General features: G+C 43.1%; 1 protein-coding gene across 2 annotated transcripts in view; it reads right to left on the bottom strand.

Moving 5' to 3' along the window:
* The window catches only part of LOC124002415 (copine-3-like), a 45,806-nt gene extending 30,874 nt beyond the window's left edge, over positions 1-14,932 (bottom strand). For both annotated transcript variants that reach the window (XM_046309782.1, XM_046309781.1), the window contains exons 1-2: positions 14,776-14,932; positions 11,550-11,681 (exon numbers count right to left, since the gene is read on the bottom strand). In XM_046309782.1, the coding sequence (XP_046165738.1) occupies positions 11,550-11,681; positions 14,776-14,871 (228 nt within the window). In that variant the 5' untranslated portion in view covers positions 14,872-14,932. The remainder of the gene's footprint in view (positions 1-11,549; positions 11,682-14,775) is intronic.
* Positions 14,933-15,165: the final 233 nt, after the last annotated feature.

Genomic DNA, 15,165 nt, shown 5'->3' with positions numbered 1-15,165 from the left:
TTTAATTTAACCTCTTAGTCCGCCCCATCCCGGATCCGGGATCGTGACTACAACCTCAAGCTCATTACCATAACGCAAAATTAGCGATTTCTGAAAATTGCAAATTAAATGAAATAAATATGCCTATCCTCAAGCTTATCCCTTTCTTAACAATCCTGTCGTCTCAGATTTTCAAAATATGCTTTAGAACCAGAGAAAATCAATGATTTGTGTAAGAGTGGTGATAGCTAGCTTAGCATTTAGCGTTAGCATTTAGCACGCAACATTCACAAAAAACAGCAAAGGGATCAAATAAAATAATTTACCTTTGAAGAACTTCAGATGTTTCAATGAGGAGACTCTCAGTTACATAGCAGATGTCCAGTTTTTCCTGAAAGATGCTTGTGTAGGACACAACGTTCCGTTTTGTTACTATGCATTTGGCTACCGAAACTAACCGAAAATTCAGTCACCTAAACGTCAAACTTTTTTCCGAATTAACTCCATAATATCGACTGAAACATGGAAAACGTTGTTTGAATCAATCCTCAAGGTGTTTTGTCATATATCTCTTCATTGAAATCCCTTCCCTGGAAGCGTGCATTCTTCTCTGATTCGGATGGAAAAATACTGGTACCTGACTTTTGCGCACCAATTTCCACGCAGACACCGTGCGGGACACTTGTTATGGTCAATCTTCCAATGCTATGCCTACAAATACGTCACAATGCTGCAGACACCTGGGGGAAACGATAGGAAGTGTCCGTTCATTCCTGTCGCATTCACAGCCATATAAGGAGATCATGGAAAACGTGCCTCCAGAAATCCTGTTGATTTCCTGGTCACTCAAACATCTTGGTTTTGCCTGTAGATTCTGTTCTATGGCACTCACAGTGAAAATCTTTACAGTTCTGGAAACGTCAGAGTGTCTTCTTTCCAAAACTATCAATTCCAAGCATAGTCAAGCATCTTTTCGTGACAAAATATTGCGCTTAAAACGGGCATGTCTTTTTATCCAAAAATGAAATACTGCCCCTAGAGTCTTAACAGGTTTTAAGTATAACTCTGAAAGTTTCTCATTTGATAATAAAATAAATAACCACAAGTTACATGCGAGAAAAAGAAGATTATAGCAGTTTGCTAGGAGCTTGTAAAACTGCAGCCATCCCCTCCGCGCCCTTATCCGATGGTGACAGAGATTCTCACATGGCCCTTATATTAGGCTAGCTGTATTACTGGGCTAGATCAGCCAATATGCTAAATGTAGTTTGAAGAGAGCAGAGTTGCAATTGCACTTTCTCAAGAGAACCTTACCTTTTAGGAGTGGAAAGAATTACAGACAGAGAAATATGGGTGATCAATATTTAGGCCTTTCTAGGCAATATCGTCAACTGTAGCCTAATCATAGGCCTATTTAGGAAATATATTTCGCATAGGCCTATAGGATATGGCCTAACTTCTAGGAGGATCATTTGCAGGCAGACAAAATGGGTGATCAACTCTTCTTGAAAATTAAAAGGCACAACCCGTGCTGATGTGTTGTGCAGTGATTTCTTATTTATTTATCAAGGCAAGTCAGTTAGGAACAAATTCTTGTAAGTCGCTCTGGATAAGAGCGTCTGCTAAATGACTTAAATGTAAATGTAAATGTTATTTACAATGACCGCCTACCCCGGCCAAACCCGGACGACGCAGTGCCAATTTTGCGCCGCCCTATGGGACTCCTAATCATGGATGGATGTGATGCAGCCTGGATTCGAACCAGATACTTCAGTGTCACCTCAAAATTCTCTCCTCAACCTTTGTGCATCTACATTGAACATTTTTCATAGGCTAGCTTGCAGAAATCTCATGATGGGTATATTGAAAATTTGAGTATCAAGTATTCCCCTAAACCTATCGCTGTTACATTGAACTGGGTGAATGGAAATTTAAATGTTCCAAAAGCACAAATCAGTGGACTGGAGATGCTAAATATGTGTTTGTTAATTCAAATCAATTACTGTGATACCGTCAGTCTCATGCATGACAATAACCGACTGATAAAATGTTCTCCATGACCGCCACAGCCCTTGGTGGGCCTGATCACCAACGACGATGATACCGCCTATAGGAAGGTTAGACCTGGCAGAGTGCCAGGACAACAACAACTTCTCCCTCAACGTAGACTACAGAAAAGGCCGGCCGAGCACGGCACACATTCGCCACACACAAACTGCTGCTACTGTCTATCCTGTTGCCTAGTCACTTTTACCCCTCCCTACACATGACCAAACAAACGTGGACACCTGCCCAGTGAACATCTCATTCTAAAATCATGGGCATTAATATGGAATTGGTCCCCCCCTTTGCTGCGACAACAGCCCCACTCTGAGGCTTTCCACAAGATGTTGGAACCAGAGGTCGACCGATTAATCGGACTGGCCGATTAACTTCTCTAGGGTAGGGGGTCAGCATTTGGAATTTTGGATGAAAAGCATATCCAAATTAAACTGCCTTCTACTCAGGCCCAGAAGATAGGATATGCATACAATTAGTAGATTTGGATAGAAAACTCTAAAGTAAAAAAAAAAATAGTCTGAGTATAACAGAACTGATTTGGTAGGCAAAAACCTGAGAAAAATCCATTCAGGAAGTAGCATCTTTTTGTGTAGTTTTCTATTCAATGCCATTACGGTATCCATTGACTTAGGACTCAAATTGCAGTTCCTATGCCTTCCACTAGATGTCAACAGTCTTTAGAAATTGTTTCAGGCTTGTATTCTGAAAAATGAGGGAGTAAGAGCAGTCTGAATGAGTGGACCCTGCCGTGTCAGAGCTTTTTCATGAGCGCGACCGAGAGAGTACCTTTCTTGTTCACCTTCTATATTGAAGACGTTATTGTCCGGTTGAAATATTAATAGATTATTTAGGCTAAAAACCTGAGGATTGAATATAAACATCGTTTGACATGTTTCTATGAACTTTACGGATACAATTTGGATTTTGTCTGCCTGTTGTGACTGCGTTTGAGCCTGTGGATTACTGAAGAAAACACGAACAAACCGGAGGTTTTGGGATATAGAGAATTTATCGAACAAAAGTAACATTTATTTAATAAATTCATATCTTGAGGGCAATCATATGAAGATCAAAGGTAAGTGATTAATTTGCTCTATTTCCGACTTGTGTAACTCTTCTACTTGGCTGGTTACGGTTTGTAATGATTTGTCAACTGGGCCAGGTTCTCAAATAATCGTAAGGCATGCTTTAACCGTAAAGCATTTTTTTAAAAATCTGACAGTGGTTAGGTTTAAAGATTAACTTCTTGTGAATCCATGTAAAATAGTTGTATCTTTTCTGAATTTGTATAATGAGTATTTCTGTATTTGAATTTGGCGCTATAAACACCAATGCCGGTCTTAAAAATCAATACACAGAAGTATACATTTTTAAACCTGCATATTTAGCTAAAAGAAATCCAGGTTAAGCAGGCAATATTAACCAGGTGAAATTGTGTCATTTCACGCAGTCTGGGTATATGAAACAGTTTGGGCCGCCTGGCTCATTGCGAACTAATTTGCCAGAATTTTACATAATTATGACATAACATTGAAGAAGGTTGTGCAATGTAACAGGAATATTTAGACTTAGGGATGCCACCCGTTAGATTTCACTGAAATAAACGTTTTGTTTTCGAAATGATAGTTTCCGGATTCGACCATATTAATGACCCAAGGCTCGTATTTCTGTGTGTTATATTATAAGGCTGATTTTATAGAGCACTCTGACTGAGCGATGGTAGACAGCAGCAGGCTCGTAAGCATTCATTCAAACAGCACTTTTGTGCATTTTGCCAGCAGCTCTTCGCAAGCACAGCGCTGTTTATGACTTCAAGCATATCAGCCTAATGGCGCTGGTGTAACCGATGTGAAATGGCTAGCTAGTTAGCTGGGTGCACACTAATAGCGTTTCAAACGTCACTCGCTCTGAGACTTGGGAGTAGTTATTCCCCTTGATCTGCAAGGGCCGCGGCTTTTGTGGAATGATGGGTAACGCTGCTTCGGGTGTGGCTGTTGTCGATGTGTTCCTGGTTCGAGCCCAGGTAGGGGCGAGGAGAGGGACAGAAGCTATACTGTTACACGGGCAATACTATAGTGCCTATAAGAACATCCAATAGTCAAAGGTATATGAAATACAAATGGTAGAGAGAGAAATAGTCCTATAAGTACTATATTAACTACAACCTGAAACCTCTTACCTTGGAATATTGTTAAAAGGAAAAACCAATTTTCATATGTTCTCATGTTCTGAGCAAGGAACTCAAACGTTAGCTTTTTTTACATGGCACATATTGCACTTTTACTTCTCCAACACTTTGTTTTTGCATTATTTAAACCAAATTGAACAGGTTTCATTATTTATTTGAGGCTAAATGGATTTTTATTGATGTATTATATTAAGTTAAAATTAGTGAAATTAGTGTTCATTCAGTATTGTTGTAATTGTCATTATTAAAATTAAAAATTTATTTTACGGCCGCTTATTGGCTTTTTTGTTCCTCCAATAATCGGTATCGGGGTTGAAAAATCATAATCGGTCGACCTCTAGTTGGAACATTGCTGCAGGGACTTGCTTCCATTCAGCCACAAGAGCATTAGTGAGGTGGTGCACTGACACTGGGCAATTAAGCCTGACTTGCAGTCTGCGTTCCAATTCACCCCAAAGGTGTTCAATGGGGTTGAGGTCAGGGCTCTGTGCAGGCCAGTCAAGTACTTCCACACCAATCTCGACAAACCATTTCCGTATGGCCATCGCTTTGTGCATGGGGGACTTCCCCAAACAGTTGGATGGACGGAATCATCTAGAATGTCTTGGTTAGCTTTAGGGTGAAGATTTCCCTTCACTGGAACTAGCTTGACGCCACTCCAGCAGACGCTTGGCATCGTGCATGTTGATCTTGGGCTTGTGTGCGTGCGGCTGCTCAACCATTGAAACCCATTTCATGAAGCTCCCAAAGAACAGTTATTGTGCGGATGTTGCTTCCAGAGACAGTTTGGAGCTCAGTAGTGAGTTGACAATATTTACACGCTACACACTTCAGCGGTCCTGTTCTGTGAGCGTGTAAGGCCTGCCACTTTGCAGCTGAGCAGTTGTTGCTCCTAGACGTTTACACTTCACAATAAAAGCACTTAGTTGACCGGGGCAGCTCTAGCAGCGCAGACATTTGACGAATTGACTGATGGAAAGGTGGCATCCTATGACAGTGCCACGTTGAAAGTCACTGAGCTCTTCGGTAAGGCCATTCTACTGCCAATGTTTGTCTATAGAGATTGCATGGCTGTGTGCTTGATTTTATACACCGGTCAGCAACAGGTGTGGCTGAAATTGCTGAATCCATTAATTTGAAGGGGTGTAACAACACTTTACAAATGCACTTTATATACACACAAAAGTATTTCCGACTTTGCTACGTTATTCTAAAAAGGATTCAATTGTTATCCCCCTCCCCTAATCTACACAATACCCCATAATGACAACGCAAAAACATATTTAGTCATTTTTGTCAATTCAAAAAAATTATACTTTTACATAATTATTCAGACTCTTTACTCAGTACTTTGTTGAAGCACCTTTGGCAGCGATTACAGCCTTGAATCTTACCGCTACAAGCTTGGCACACCTGTATTTGGGGAGTTTCTCCAATTCGCTCCGCAGATCCTCAAGCTCTGTCAGGTTGGATGGGGAGTGTCGCTGCACAGCCATTTTCAGGTCCCTCCAGAGATGTTCGATCGGGCTCAAGTCCGGGCCACTCAAGGACATTGAGAGTTGTCCCGAAGCCACTCCTGCGTTGCCTTGGCTGTGTTTAGGGTCGTTGTCCTGTTGGAAGGTGAACCATCACCCCAGTCTGAGGTTGAGTGCTCTGGAGCAGGTTTTCATCAAGGATATCTCTGTACTTTGTCAACCACGGGTGGATGCCAATCAAGTTGTAGAAACATGTCAAGAATGATCAATGGAAACAGGATGCACCGGAGCTCTATTTCGAGTCTCATAGCAAATGGTCTGAATACGTAAGTACTTATGTTTGTATTATATTTGCAAAAATGTAATTTACCGTTATTTAATCCATTTTAGAATAAAGACTAAATGTAACAAAATGTGGAAAAAGTCAAGGGGCACTGTATACTACTAACATGAATGACTTTCATCTTAAGCTTTAAAATGATTTGGGATTGGTGTCCCGTCCACGCGACGATTAAGCTAACGTAGGCTAATACCGTATCCGGTTCCGGTTGGAGCGAGTGGTCGCATCTGCACGTCGCTCCAACGGGTAGTATAACTTTTTCATTATATTTCATTATATCACAACGGTTTGATTTGTCTTATCTTAGCAATTTCTTCTCAGCTAGCTACATAGCTAGCTACATAGCCGTCTTTGTATCAAAGATAATTGCGTAATTATCGTATTTCGCCGTCCTAACGTAGTCTTCACTAGCCAGCTAGCTAACGTCCACTGATTAGCTGCACTGGAGAAACTATTACACTCAACTGAACGACTTGATTAGTTTAGTGTTAGCTAGCTAGTTAGTGTTAGCTAGCTACATAGCCGTCTTTGCTGTCTTCGTATCATCGTATCCAAGATAATTGTGTTGTTTAGGTTTAGAGTGTGTAGTCTTAGAGTGATTATCTTAATTTACCGAGGTTAGCTAGCCAGCTATTTGTCATCCTTAACGTAGGTAGCTAGCTCTGCTAGCTAGCCAACAGCTAGCCAACGCTAGCCAACGTCTTCTGTATAGAACTCAACTACCCGGTCGCACTCACAGGTAGTATCACATTTTCACTTCATTTCATTACAGTACAACGGTTTGATTTGCTTGATCGTAGCTAGCTACTTAGCTAGCTACATAGCCGTCTTTGTATCAAAGATAATTGTGTAGTCTAGAGCGATTTTCTAGGTTCGCTAGCCATCTATTGTCGTTCTTTTAACGCAACGTAACGTAAACAACACTGCTAGCTAGCCTGCTAGCCCCCGAATAGCAACACTGCAGAAACTATTACACTCAACGGAACGACTTGATTAGTGTAGTGTCAACAACGCACCCACTGCCAGCTGGCCTACTTCAGCAGTACTGTATCATTTTAATCATTTTAGTCAATAAGATTCTTGCTACGTAGCTTAACTTTCTGAACATTCGAGACGTGTAGTCCACTTGTCATTCCAATCTCCTTTGCATTAGCGTAGCCTCTTCTGTAGCCTGTCAACTATGTGTCTGTTTATCCCTGTTCTCTCCTCTCTGCACAGACCATACAAACGCTCCTCACCGCGTGGCCGCGGCCACCCTACTCTGGTGGTCCCAGCGCGCACGACCCACGTGGAGTTCCAGGTCTCCGGTAGCCTCTGGAACTGCCAATCTGCGGTCAACAAGGCAGAGTTCATCTCAGCCTATGCCTCCCTCCAGTCCCTCGACTTCTTGGCACTGACGGAAACATGGATCACCACAGACAACACTGCTACTCCTACTGCTCTCTCTTCGTCCGCCCACGTGCTCTCGCACACCCCGAGAGCGTCTGGTCAGCGGGGTGGTGGCACCGGGATCCTCATCTCTCCCAAGTGGTCATTCTCTCTTTCTCCCCTTACCCATCTGTCTATCGCCTCCTTTGAATTCCATGCTGTCACAGTTACTAGCCCTTTCAAGCTTAACATCCTTATCATTTATCGCCCTCCAGGTTCCCTCGGAGAGTTCATCAATGAGCTTGATGGCTTGATAAGCTCCTTTCCTGAGGACGGCTCACCTCTCACAGTTCTGGGCGACTTTAACCTCCCCACGTCTACCTTTGACTCTTTCCTCTCTGCCTCCTTTCCACTCCTCTCCTCTTTTGACCTCACCCTCTCACCTTCCCCCCCCTACTCACAAGGCAGGCAATACGCTCGACCTCATCTTTACTAGATGCTGTTCTTCCACTAACCTCATTGCAACTCCCCTCCAAGTCTCCGACCACTGCCTTGTATCCTTTTCCCTCTCGCTCTCATCCAACACCTCCCACACTGCCCCTACTCGGATGGTATCGCGCCGTCCCAACCTTCGCTCTCTCTCCCCCGCTACTCTCTCCTCTTCCATCCTATCATCTCTTCCCTCCGCTCAAACCTTCTCCCACCTATCTCCTGATTCTGCCTCCTCAACCCTCCTCTCCTCCCTCTCTGCATCCCTTGACTCTCTATGTCCCCTATTCTCCAGGCCGGCTCGGTCCTCCCCTCCCGCTCCGTGGCTCGATGACTCATTGCGAGCTCACAGAACAGGGCTCCGGGCAGCCGAGCGGAAATGGAGGAAAACTCGCCTCCCTGCGGACCTGGCATCCTTTCACTCCCTCCTCTCTACATTTTCCTCCTCTGTCTCTGCTGCTAAAGCCACTTCCTACCACGCTAAATTCCAAGCATCTGCCTCTAACCCTAGGAAGCTCTTTGCCACCTTCTCCTCCCTCCTGAATCCTCCGCCCCCCCCCTCCTCCCTCTCTGCAGATGACTTCGTCAACCATTTTGAAAAGAAGGTCGACGACATCCGATCCTCGTTTGCTAAGTCAAACGACACCGCTGGTTCTGCTCAGACTGCCCTACCCTGTGCTCTGACCTCTTTCTCCACTCTCTCCAGATGAAATCTCGCGTCTTGTGACGGCCGGCCACCCAACAACCTGCCCGCTTGACCCTATCCCCTCCTCTCTTCTCCAGACCATTTCCGGAGACCTTCTCCCTTACCTCACCTCGCTCATCAACTCATCCCTGACCGTTGGCTACGTCCCTTCCGTCTTCAAGAGAGCGAGAGTTGCACCCCTTCTGAAAAAACCTACACTCGATCCCTCCGATGTCAACAATTACAGACCAGTATCCCTTCTTTCTTTTCTCTCCAAAACTCTTGAACGTGCCGTCCTTGGCCAGCTCTCCCGCTATCTCTCTCTGAATGACCTTCTTGATCCAAATCAGTCAGGTTTCAAGACTAGTCATTCAACTGAGACTGCTCTCCTCTGTATCACGGAGGCGCTCCGCACTGCTAAAGCTAACTCTCTCTCCTCTGCTCTCATCCTTCTAGATCTATCGGCTGCCTTCGATACTGTGAACCATCAGATCCTCCTCTCCACCCTCTCCGAGTTGGGCATCTCCGGCGCGGCCCACGCTTGGATTGCGTCCTACCTGACAGGTCGCTCCTACCAGGTGGCGTGGCGAGAATCTGTCCCCTCACCACGCGCTCTCACCACTGGTGTCCCCCAGGGCTCTGTTCTTGGCCCTCTCCTATTCTCGCTATACACCAAGTCACTTGGCTCTGTCATAACCTCACATGGTCTCTCTTATCATTGCTATGCAGACGACACACAATTAATCTTCTCCTTTCCCCCTTCTGATGACCAGGTGGCGAATCGCATCTCTGCATGTCTGGCAGACATATCAGTGTGGATGACGGATCACCACCTCAAGCTGAACCTCGGCAAGACGGAGCTGCTCTTCCTCCCGGGGAAGGACTGCCCGTTCCATGATCTCGCCATCACGGTTGACAACTCCATTGTGTCCTCCTCCCAGAGCTCCAAGAACCTTGGCGTGATCCTGGACAACACCCTGTCGTTCTCAACTAACATAAAGGCGGTGGCCCGTTCCTGTAGGTTCATGCTCTACAACATCCGCAGAGTACGACCCTGCCTCACACAGGAAGCGGCGCAGGTCCTAATCCAGGCACTTGTCATCTCCCGTCTGGATTACTGCAACTCGCTGTTGGCTGGGCTCCCTGCCTGTGCCATTAAACCCCTTCAACTCATCCAGAACGCCGCAGCCCGTCTGGTGTTCAACCTTCCCAAGTTCTCTCACGTCACCCCGCTCCTCCGTTCTCTCCACTGGCTTCCAGTTGAAGCTCGCATCCGCTACAAGACCATGGTGCTTGCCTACGGAGCTGTGAGGGGAACGGCACCTCAGTACCTCCAGGCTCTGATCAGGCCCTACACCCAAACAAGGGCACTGCGTTCATCCACCTCTGGCCTGCTCGCCTCCCTACCACTGAGGAAGTACAGCTCCCGCTCAGCCCAGTCAAAACTGTTCGCTGCCCTGGCCCCCCAATGGTGGAACAAACTCCCTCACGACGCCAGGACAGCGGAGTCAATCACCACCTTCCGGAGACACCTGAAACCCCACCTCTTTAAGGAATACCTAGGATAGGTTAAGTAATCCCTCTCACCCCACCCCCCCTAAGTTTTAGATGCACTATTGTTAAGTGACTGTCCCACTGGATGTCATAAGGTGAATGCACCAATTTGTAAGTCGCTCTGGATAAGAGCGTCTGCTAAATGACTTAAATGTAAATGTTAAATGTAATGCGATTAGCATGAGGTTGTAAGTAAAAAGAAAATTTCCCAGGACATATCTGTATTGGCAGAAAGCTTAAATTATTGTTAAATCTAACTGCACTGTCCAATTTACAGTAGCTATTACAGTGAAAGAATACCATGCTATTGTTTGAGGAAAGTGCACAATTCTGAACACAATTTTGAACATGAAAAATGATTAATAACATTTGCACAGTCTTGATATACAATTTTAAAACAAATGCAATGATTCATTGGATCAGTCTAAAACTTTGCACATACACTGCTGCCGTCTAGTGTCCAAAACATCATTGCACCTGGGCTGGAATAATACATTATGGCCTTTCTCTTGCATTTCAAAGATGAGACAAAATAAATAAAAAGGGTATTATCTTTTACCAGATCTATTGTGTTATATTCTCCTACATTCCTTTCACAATTCCACAAACTTCAAAGTGTTTCCTTTCATATAGTACCAAGAATATGCATATCCTTGCTTCAGGGCCTGAGCTACAGGCAGTTAGATGTCATTTTAGGCAGATCCTAAAACGGTTTAAAACACTTTTTTGGGAGTGAGGAATATTGTAATAAGGAAATATGCAGTTCACAATTTTTTTTTATAAATGGGTGAGCAACAATATTAACCGATACTTTGAAAGCACACCAGTAGAGGCATAAAGCAACATTTACTAGCACAGGCAAATGGTATTTTAGCATGTCAAAATTGCATTTGGAATATGTTCAAATTAATTTTTTACATAATCAAAATATTTTTAAGACAAAATAATGAGAACAGCTCAATAAATAGACAAAGATCTGTAGTTGAACAAGTCATTGCGTCATTGCATGCATATATATGTTTATTTTTACTTTAAAAAAACCTGACTCGAACGTTGTGACTCAAATAATATTGACTTAGTCTCACCTCTGTTGTAGCCATTGCGTGCTAGGAATAAGGGACCAAATACAAAACGTCTGACTAATAAGTGAATTTGTCCAAATACTTTTGGTTCCCTAGAATGTGGACAAAAAGTGCAATCATTTCTGAACAATTCACCTGATATGGATGAAAATAGCCTGAAACAAAAGCTGACAGTCTGCACATTAACCTCAGTCATTGTATCATTTCAAATCCAAAGTGCTGGAATACCGGGGCATAAAACACAATGTATCAGTGTCAATATACCTTTGGACCTCACTGAACGTTGCCAATTTTTAAACGTTTTGATTAGTTAAGACTTTCTCCCTACCTCGGTCCACTTGTCATCCCCAATGCTCTGCAGCAGCACGCAGAGTGGGTCAGACTTGGATCCAACGTCTTTGTCGAGGAGATTGCTGCACGAGATGGAGAGTTCTACTTTTGACACGCATTGAGAAGCCATCTGAAAAAGACAGGAAGAAAAAACAAGATTTCAGATCAAATATGACCATATTAAAAGCTAAAGTTAAAAACAATTAACAACGGGGTCCCTGCCACTTGCGTTGTAATGACGCTAAGGGAATGTGCCAGGGAAATTAAAACCTCTAAAATTCATAGATAACGCTCCAGATGCAGGGACCGACAGTCCATTACATTTTTTTTTATTTGAAGCCGTTTACATTCTTGTGGTTTATAAAATATCGAGTAATGAACCCTTATATGTTGGGTTATGATAAAGAAAAACAGCCCAGGAGGCATTTATAAATTATATTCTTCAGGAATAAATAATATAAAGAATTTAAATTACCATTAACCGCTTCCCATATCCCAGGCTTTGCTTTAATGTAATACTGCTCAGTAAAAATTGCAATTTTGAGAATGAGTGAGTCAACCAGGTCAGCATAGAGGGAAAAAAAAAATGGGACAGGTTCTTAGCTAGCAGATTGTAATGGGCTGGGATGCGATGCTCCATTAGCAGTCACGTTAGATACTGTTTGGTGTAGCAGAGAACGGCGATTTTTCTTCAATTTCCGATTTGGAAGGCAATCAAATGTATTCTAAACATCCATGTTCAGTTGCAGGGGGTTTTGTTTGAATTCAGAAAATGTGATCTTATTAAATAATTGTTTTGCTCCAGGAAGTAATTCAACAACGTGCACACCGCCATCTTGTCAATTTCAAATCTTCTCTCTCATTGAGGGGATTCGGTTAATCTGGCCAAGGCACTCGGTAGGTGTGTTGTGCACCAGGAGAAAGTTGATTGCATTAGAACCAGACTGCCTTCCAGGCGTGAGCAAGGTGCCCCGTTCAATGCCTAGGTAAGCTCAAAAAAGTGACATAATTAAGGGCCCAGTGTGTGTGTGTACACACACGAAGTCAGAAAGCTGCATACATTTAGGTTGGAGTCATTAAAACTAATTTATCCAACCACTAACAAACAATATTTTTGGCAAATTGGTTATGACATCTACTTTGTGCATGACAAGAGTAATATTTCCAACAATTGTTTACAGACAAATTATTTCACAGTATCACAATTCCAGTGGGTCAGAAGTTTACATAGTAAATACACTAAATTGACTGTGTATTTACTTCGCCACCATGGCCTTTTTTGCCTTTACCTCCCTTATCTCACCTCATTTGCTCACATTGTATATAGACTTATTTTTCTACTGTATTATTGACTGCATGTTTGTTTTAATCCATGTGTAACTCTGTTTTGTTGTACCTGTCGAACTGCTTTGCTTTATCTTGGCCAGGTTGCAATTGTAAATGAGAACGTGTTCTCAATTTGCCTACCTGGTTAAATAAAGGTGTGGGGAAAAAAAGAAAAAAATTGACCATGCAGACGATCGAAAGTGTCTCGTGGTCAAAGCCAAAACAAATGCGCTCCTTGAGTGACAGGGGGTGGGACTAAGTCTGTGTGGAGAGCAGCATGGAGAAAGAGTGGAGGGATGACTCAAGTAGCGGTGTAAACTATAAGAATTGACGTTACACGCGGCATATCACATTTAACAAACCAAACATTCAAATACGGTTATAGAAGGTAAAGTAAAAACCCAAACCAGTCCGTGCATCAATACCGGTATATAGTAAAATACAGTATTACCGCCCAGCCCTAGACTCTACACACCTGCTCACATATGAGCTGCTGCTACTGTTGGTCTTATATCCTGTTGCTTAGTCCCCTTCCCCCTATACATATCTAACGCCATCACTCCAGTATGGGGCGCTAGGTAGCCTAGTGGTTAGAGCATTGGACTATAGTAACCGAAAGGTTGCAAAATCGAACCCTGAGCAGAGGTAAATTCTGTCATTCTGCTCCTGAACAAGGCAGTTAACCCACTGTTCCTAGGCCGTAATTGAAAATAAGTATTACCTGCACATGTGAATATGGTATTGGATCTGACTTTAAAATATTTCCTGTATATGCTTGCTTTAATGTGCATTTCATATTTCCCCATTCTTATTGATTGCTGAATTGTTGGGTTCTGAGTTTACAAGAAAGGCACTTCACTGTACGTAACCAGTTTATAATATCAATTGTGGTATATGTTGCTGTATCCAGGCACTCCGTGTTGAGTCCAGCATAAGAACAGCCCTTACGTTTCGAGCACACCGACAGCTCCATTGCATTTTGGTACACCAGAATGACATTCATTTCCAATGAAACGCTGCGTTTGCCTTGCAGCATTTGCGTTGCAGAGGCAGTTGCAGGGCGTTCGGTGTGTTGCATATTTATCGAAGGTAAGCGTCAAACTGTATGCGTTCGGCTTGACAGAAACGGTAGCAGAAGGTGAATGTTTTACTTTTGTTGCATACACACATGTCCAGATGATGCTGCACACTAGATTGCGCAAATATACTATCGGTGTTCTTGAAGCGTTAGCCGTGGTGTATTGGCAACATACCACACCCACTTGTGCCTTATTGAGTAATCATAACAGTCAAACGAGTTAATTTTCCATCAATGGATGTAGATTTATCTTGGGAGTTTAATACCAGCTAATTATCTTCTCTTGAGACATATTCAAATTCCTTTAAGTCATAGCTCGCAATAATAATTATTTAAGAGTTCAACCGGATATTGCATCTAACGTTAAAAATTACTACGATATTTCTTCATTGCGTCAACAATTATTATTGAGGGGAAAAAAAGTTGTATAAATATGTCAACTCTTTTGCTGCGAAAAAAAAAAGTTGGCCTAGTTCAGGCCTTTTGGGCGGGTTTTGAGTAGTCGTCATGCTAGAAACCCTGGCTCACAACACACTGGTACTGTATATTTACAATAAACTACATACTTCCTAGTTAACAGCAAAAGTTCAGATGTGAATCAGACACCCTGAAAACTACCAGACGCTTATTTTATAGTAGAGACTCGACATGGAGAGAACTTCCTACAAAGTTAACTCAACCATTAAAAAAAGAAGCTTGACAAGAACTCCAAGGCCAGGGCCTATTACGCCCATAAAATAATAAACAGATTTGCCTGCTCACCTCGAGCTCTAAACTAGCAGAGGCTACTTTATAAAAATAGGTAGGCTACAAATATTACCTTGAAACGGAATATCAGGTCTCTTTTGAAACAGTTGCAACTGAACAGCACACTGCCGTAACACGAAATGAATGTGGAGTCGAGGAAATATTTCATAAAAAAGGTGTGGCAGATGGTCAAGTGAGCTCAACATTGGATGATCAGCGACCATAAAAACGTTCTTATTGGACAAGAAACAACGTCACTTCTGGTGCCCGCAGTGCAGGGGGAAGGGTCCGTCCGTGCTAGCCGAATTCCTTGGGACGTCCCTACACCATGCAAGCCGTTGAAGTTTAACATGGTTAAGGCCAATATTTGTATATTTGAGGTTATGTTAGGTAGGGGACGTCCTAAGAATCCCAGATAGTACTGATCGTGCAGGAAGTGACTACACGCATATCCCGGTTGTCA

This window comes from Oncorhynchus gorbuscha, linkage group LG18 (genome assembly GCF_021184085.1).
Source record: "Oncorhynchus gorbuscha isolate QuinsamMale2020 ecotype Even-year linkage group LG18, OgorEven_v1.0, whole genome shotgun sequence".
NCBI classification, from domain to species: domain Eukaryota; kingdom Metazoa; phylum Chordata; class Actinopteri; order Salmoniformes; family Salmonidae; genus Oncorhynchus; species Oncorhynchus gorbuscha.
This window is presented reverse-complemented; position numbering and strand designations above follow the sequence as displayed.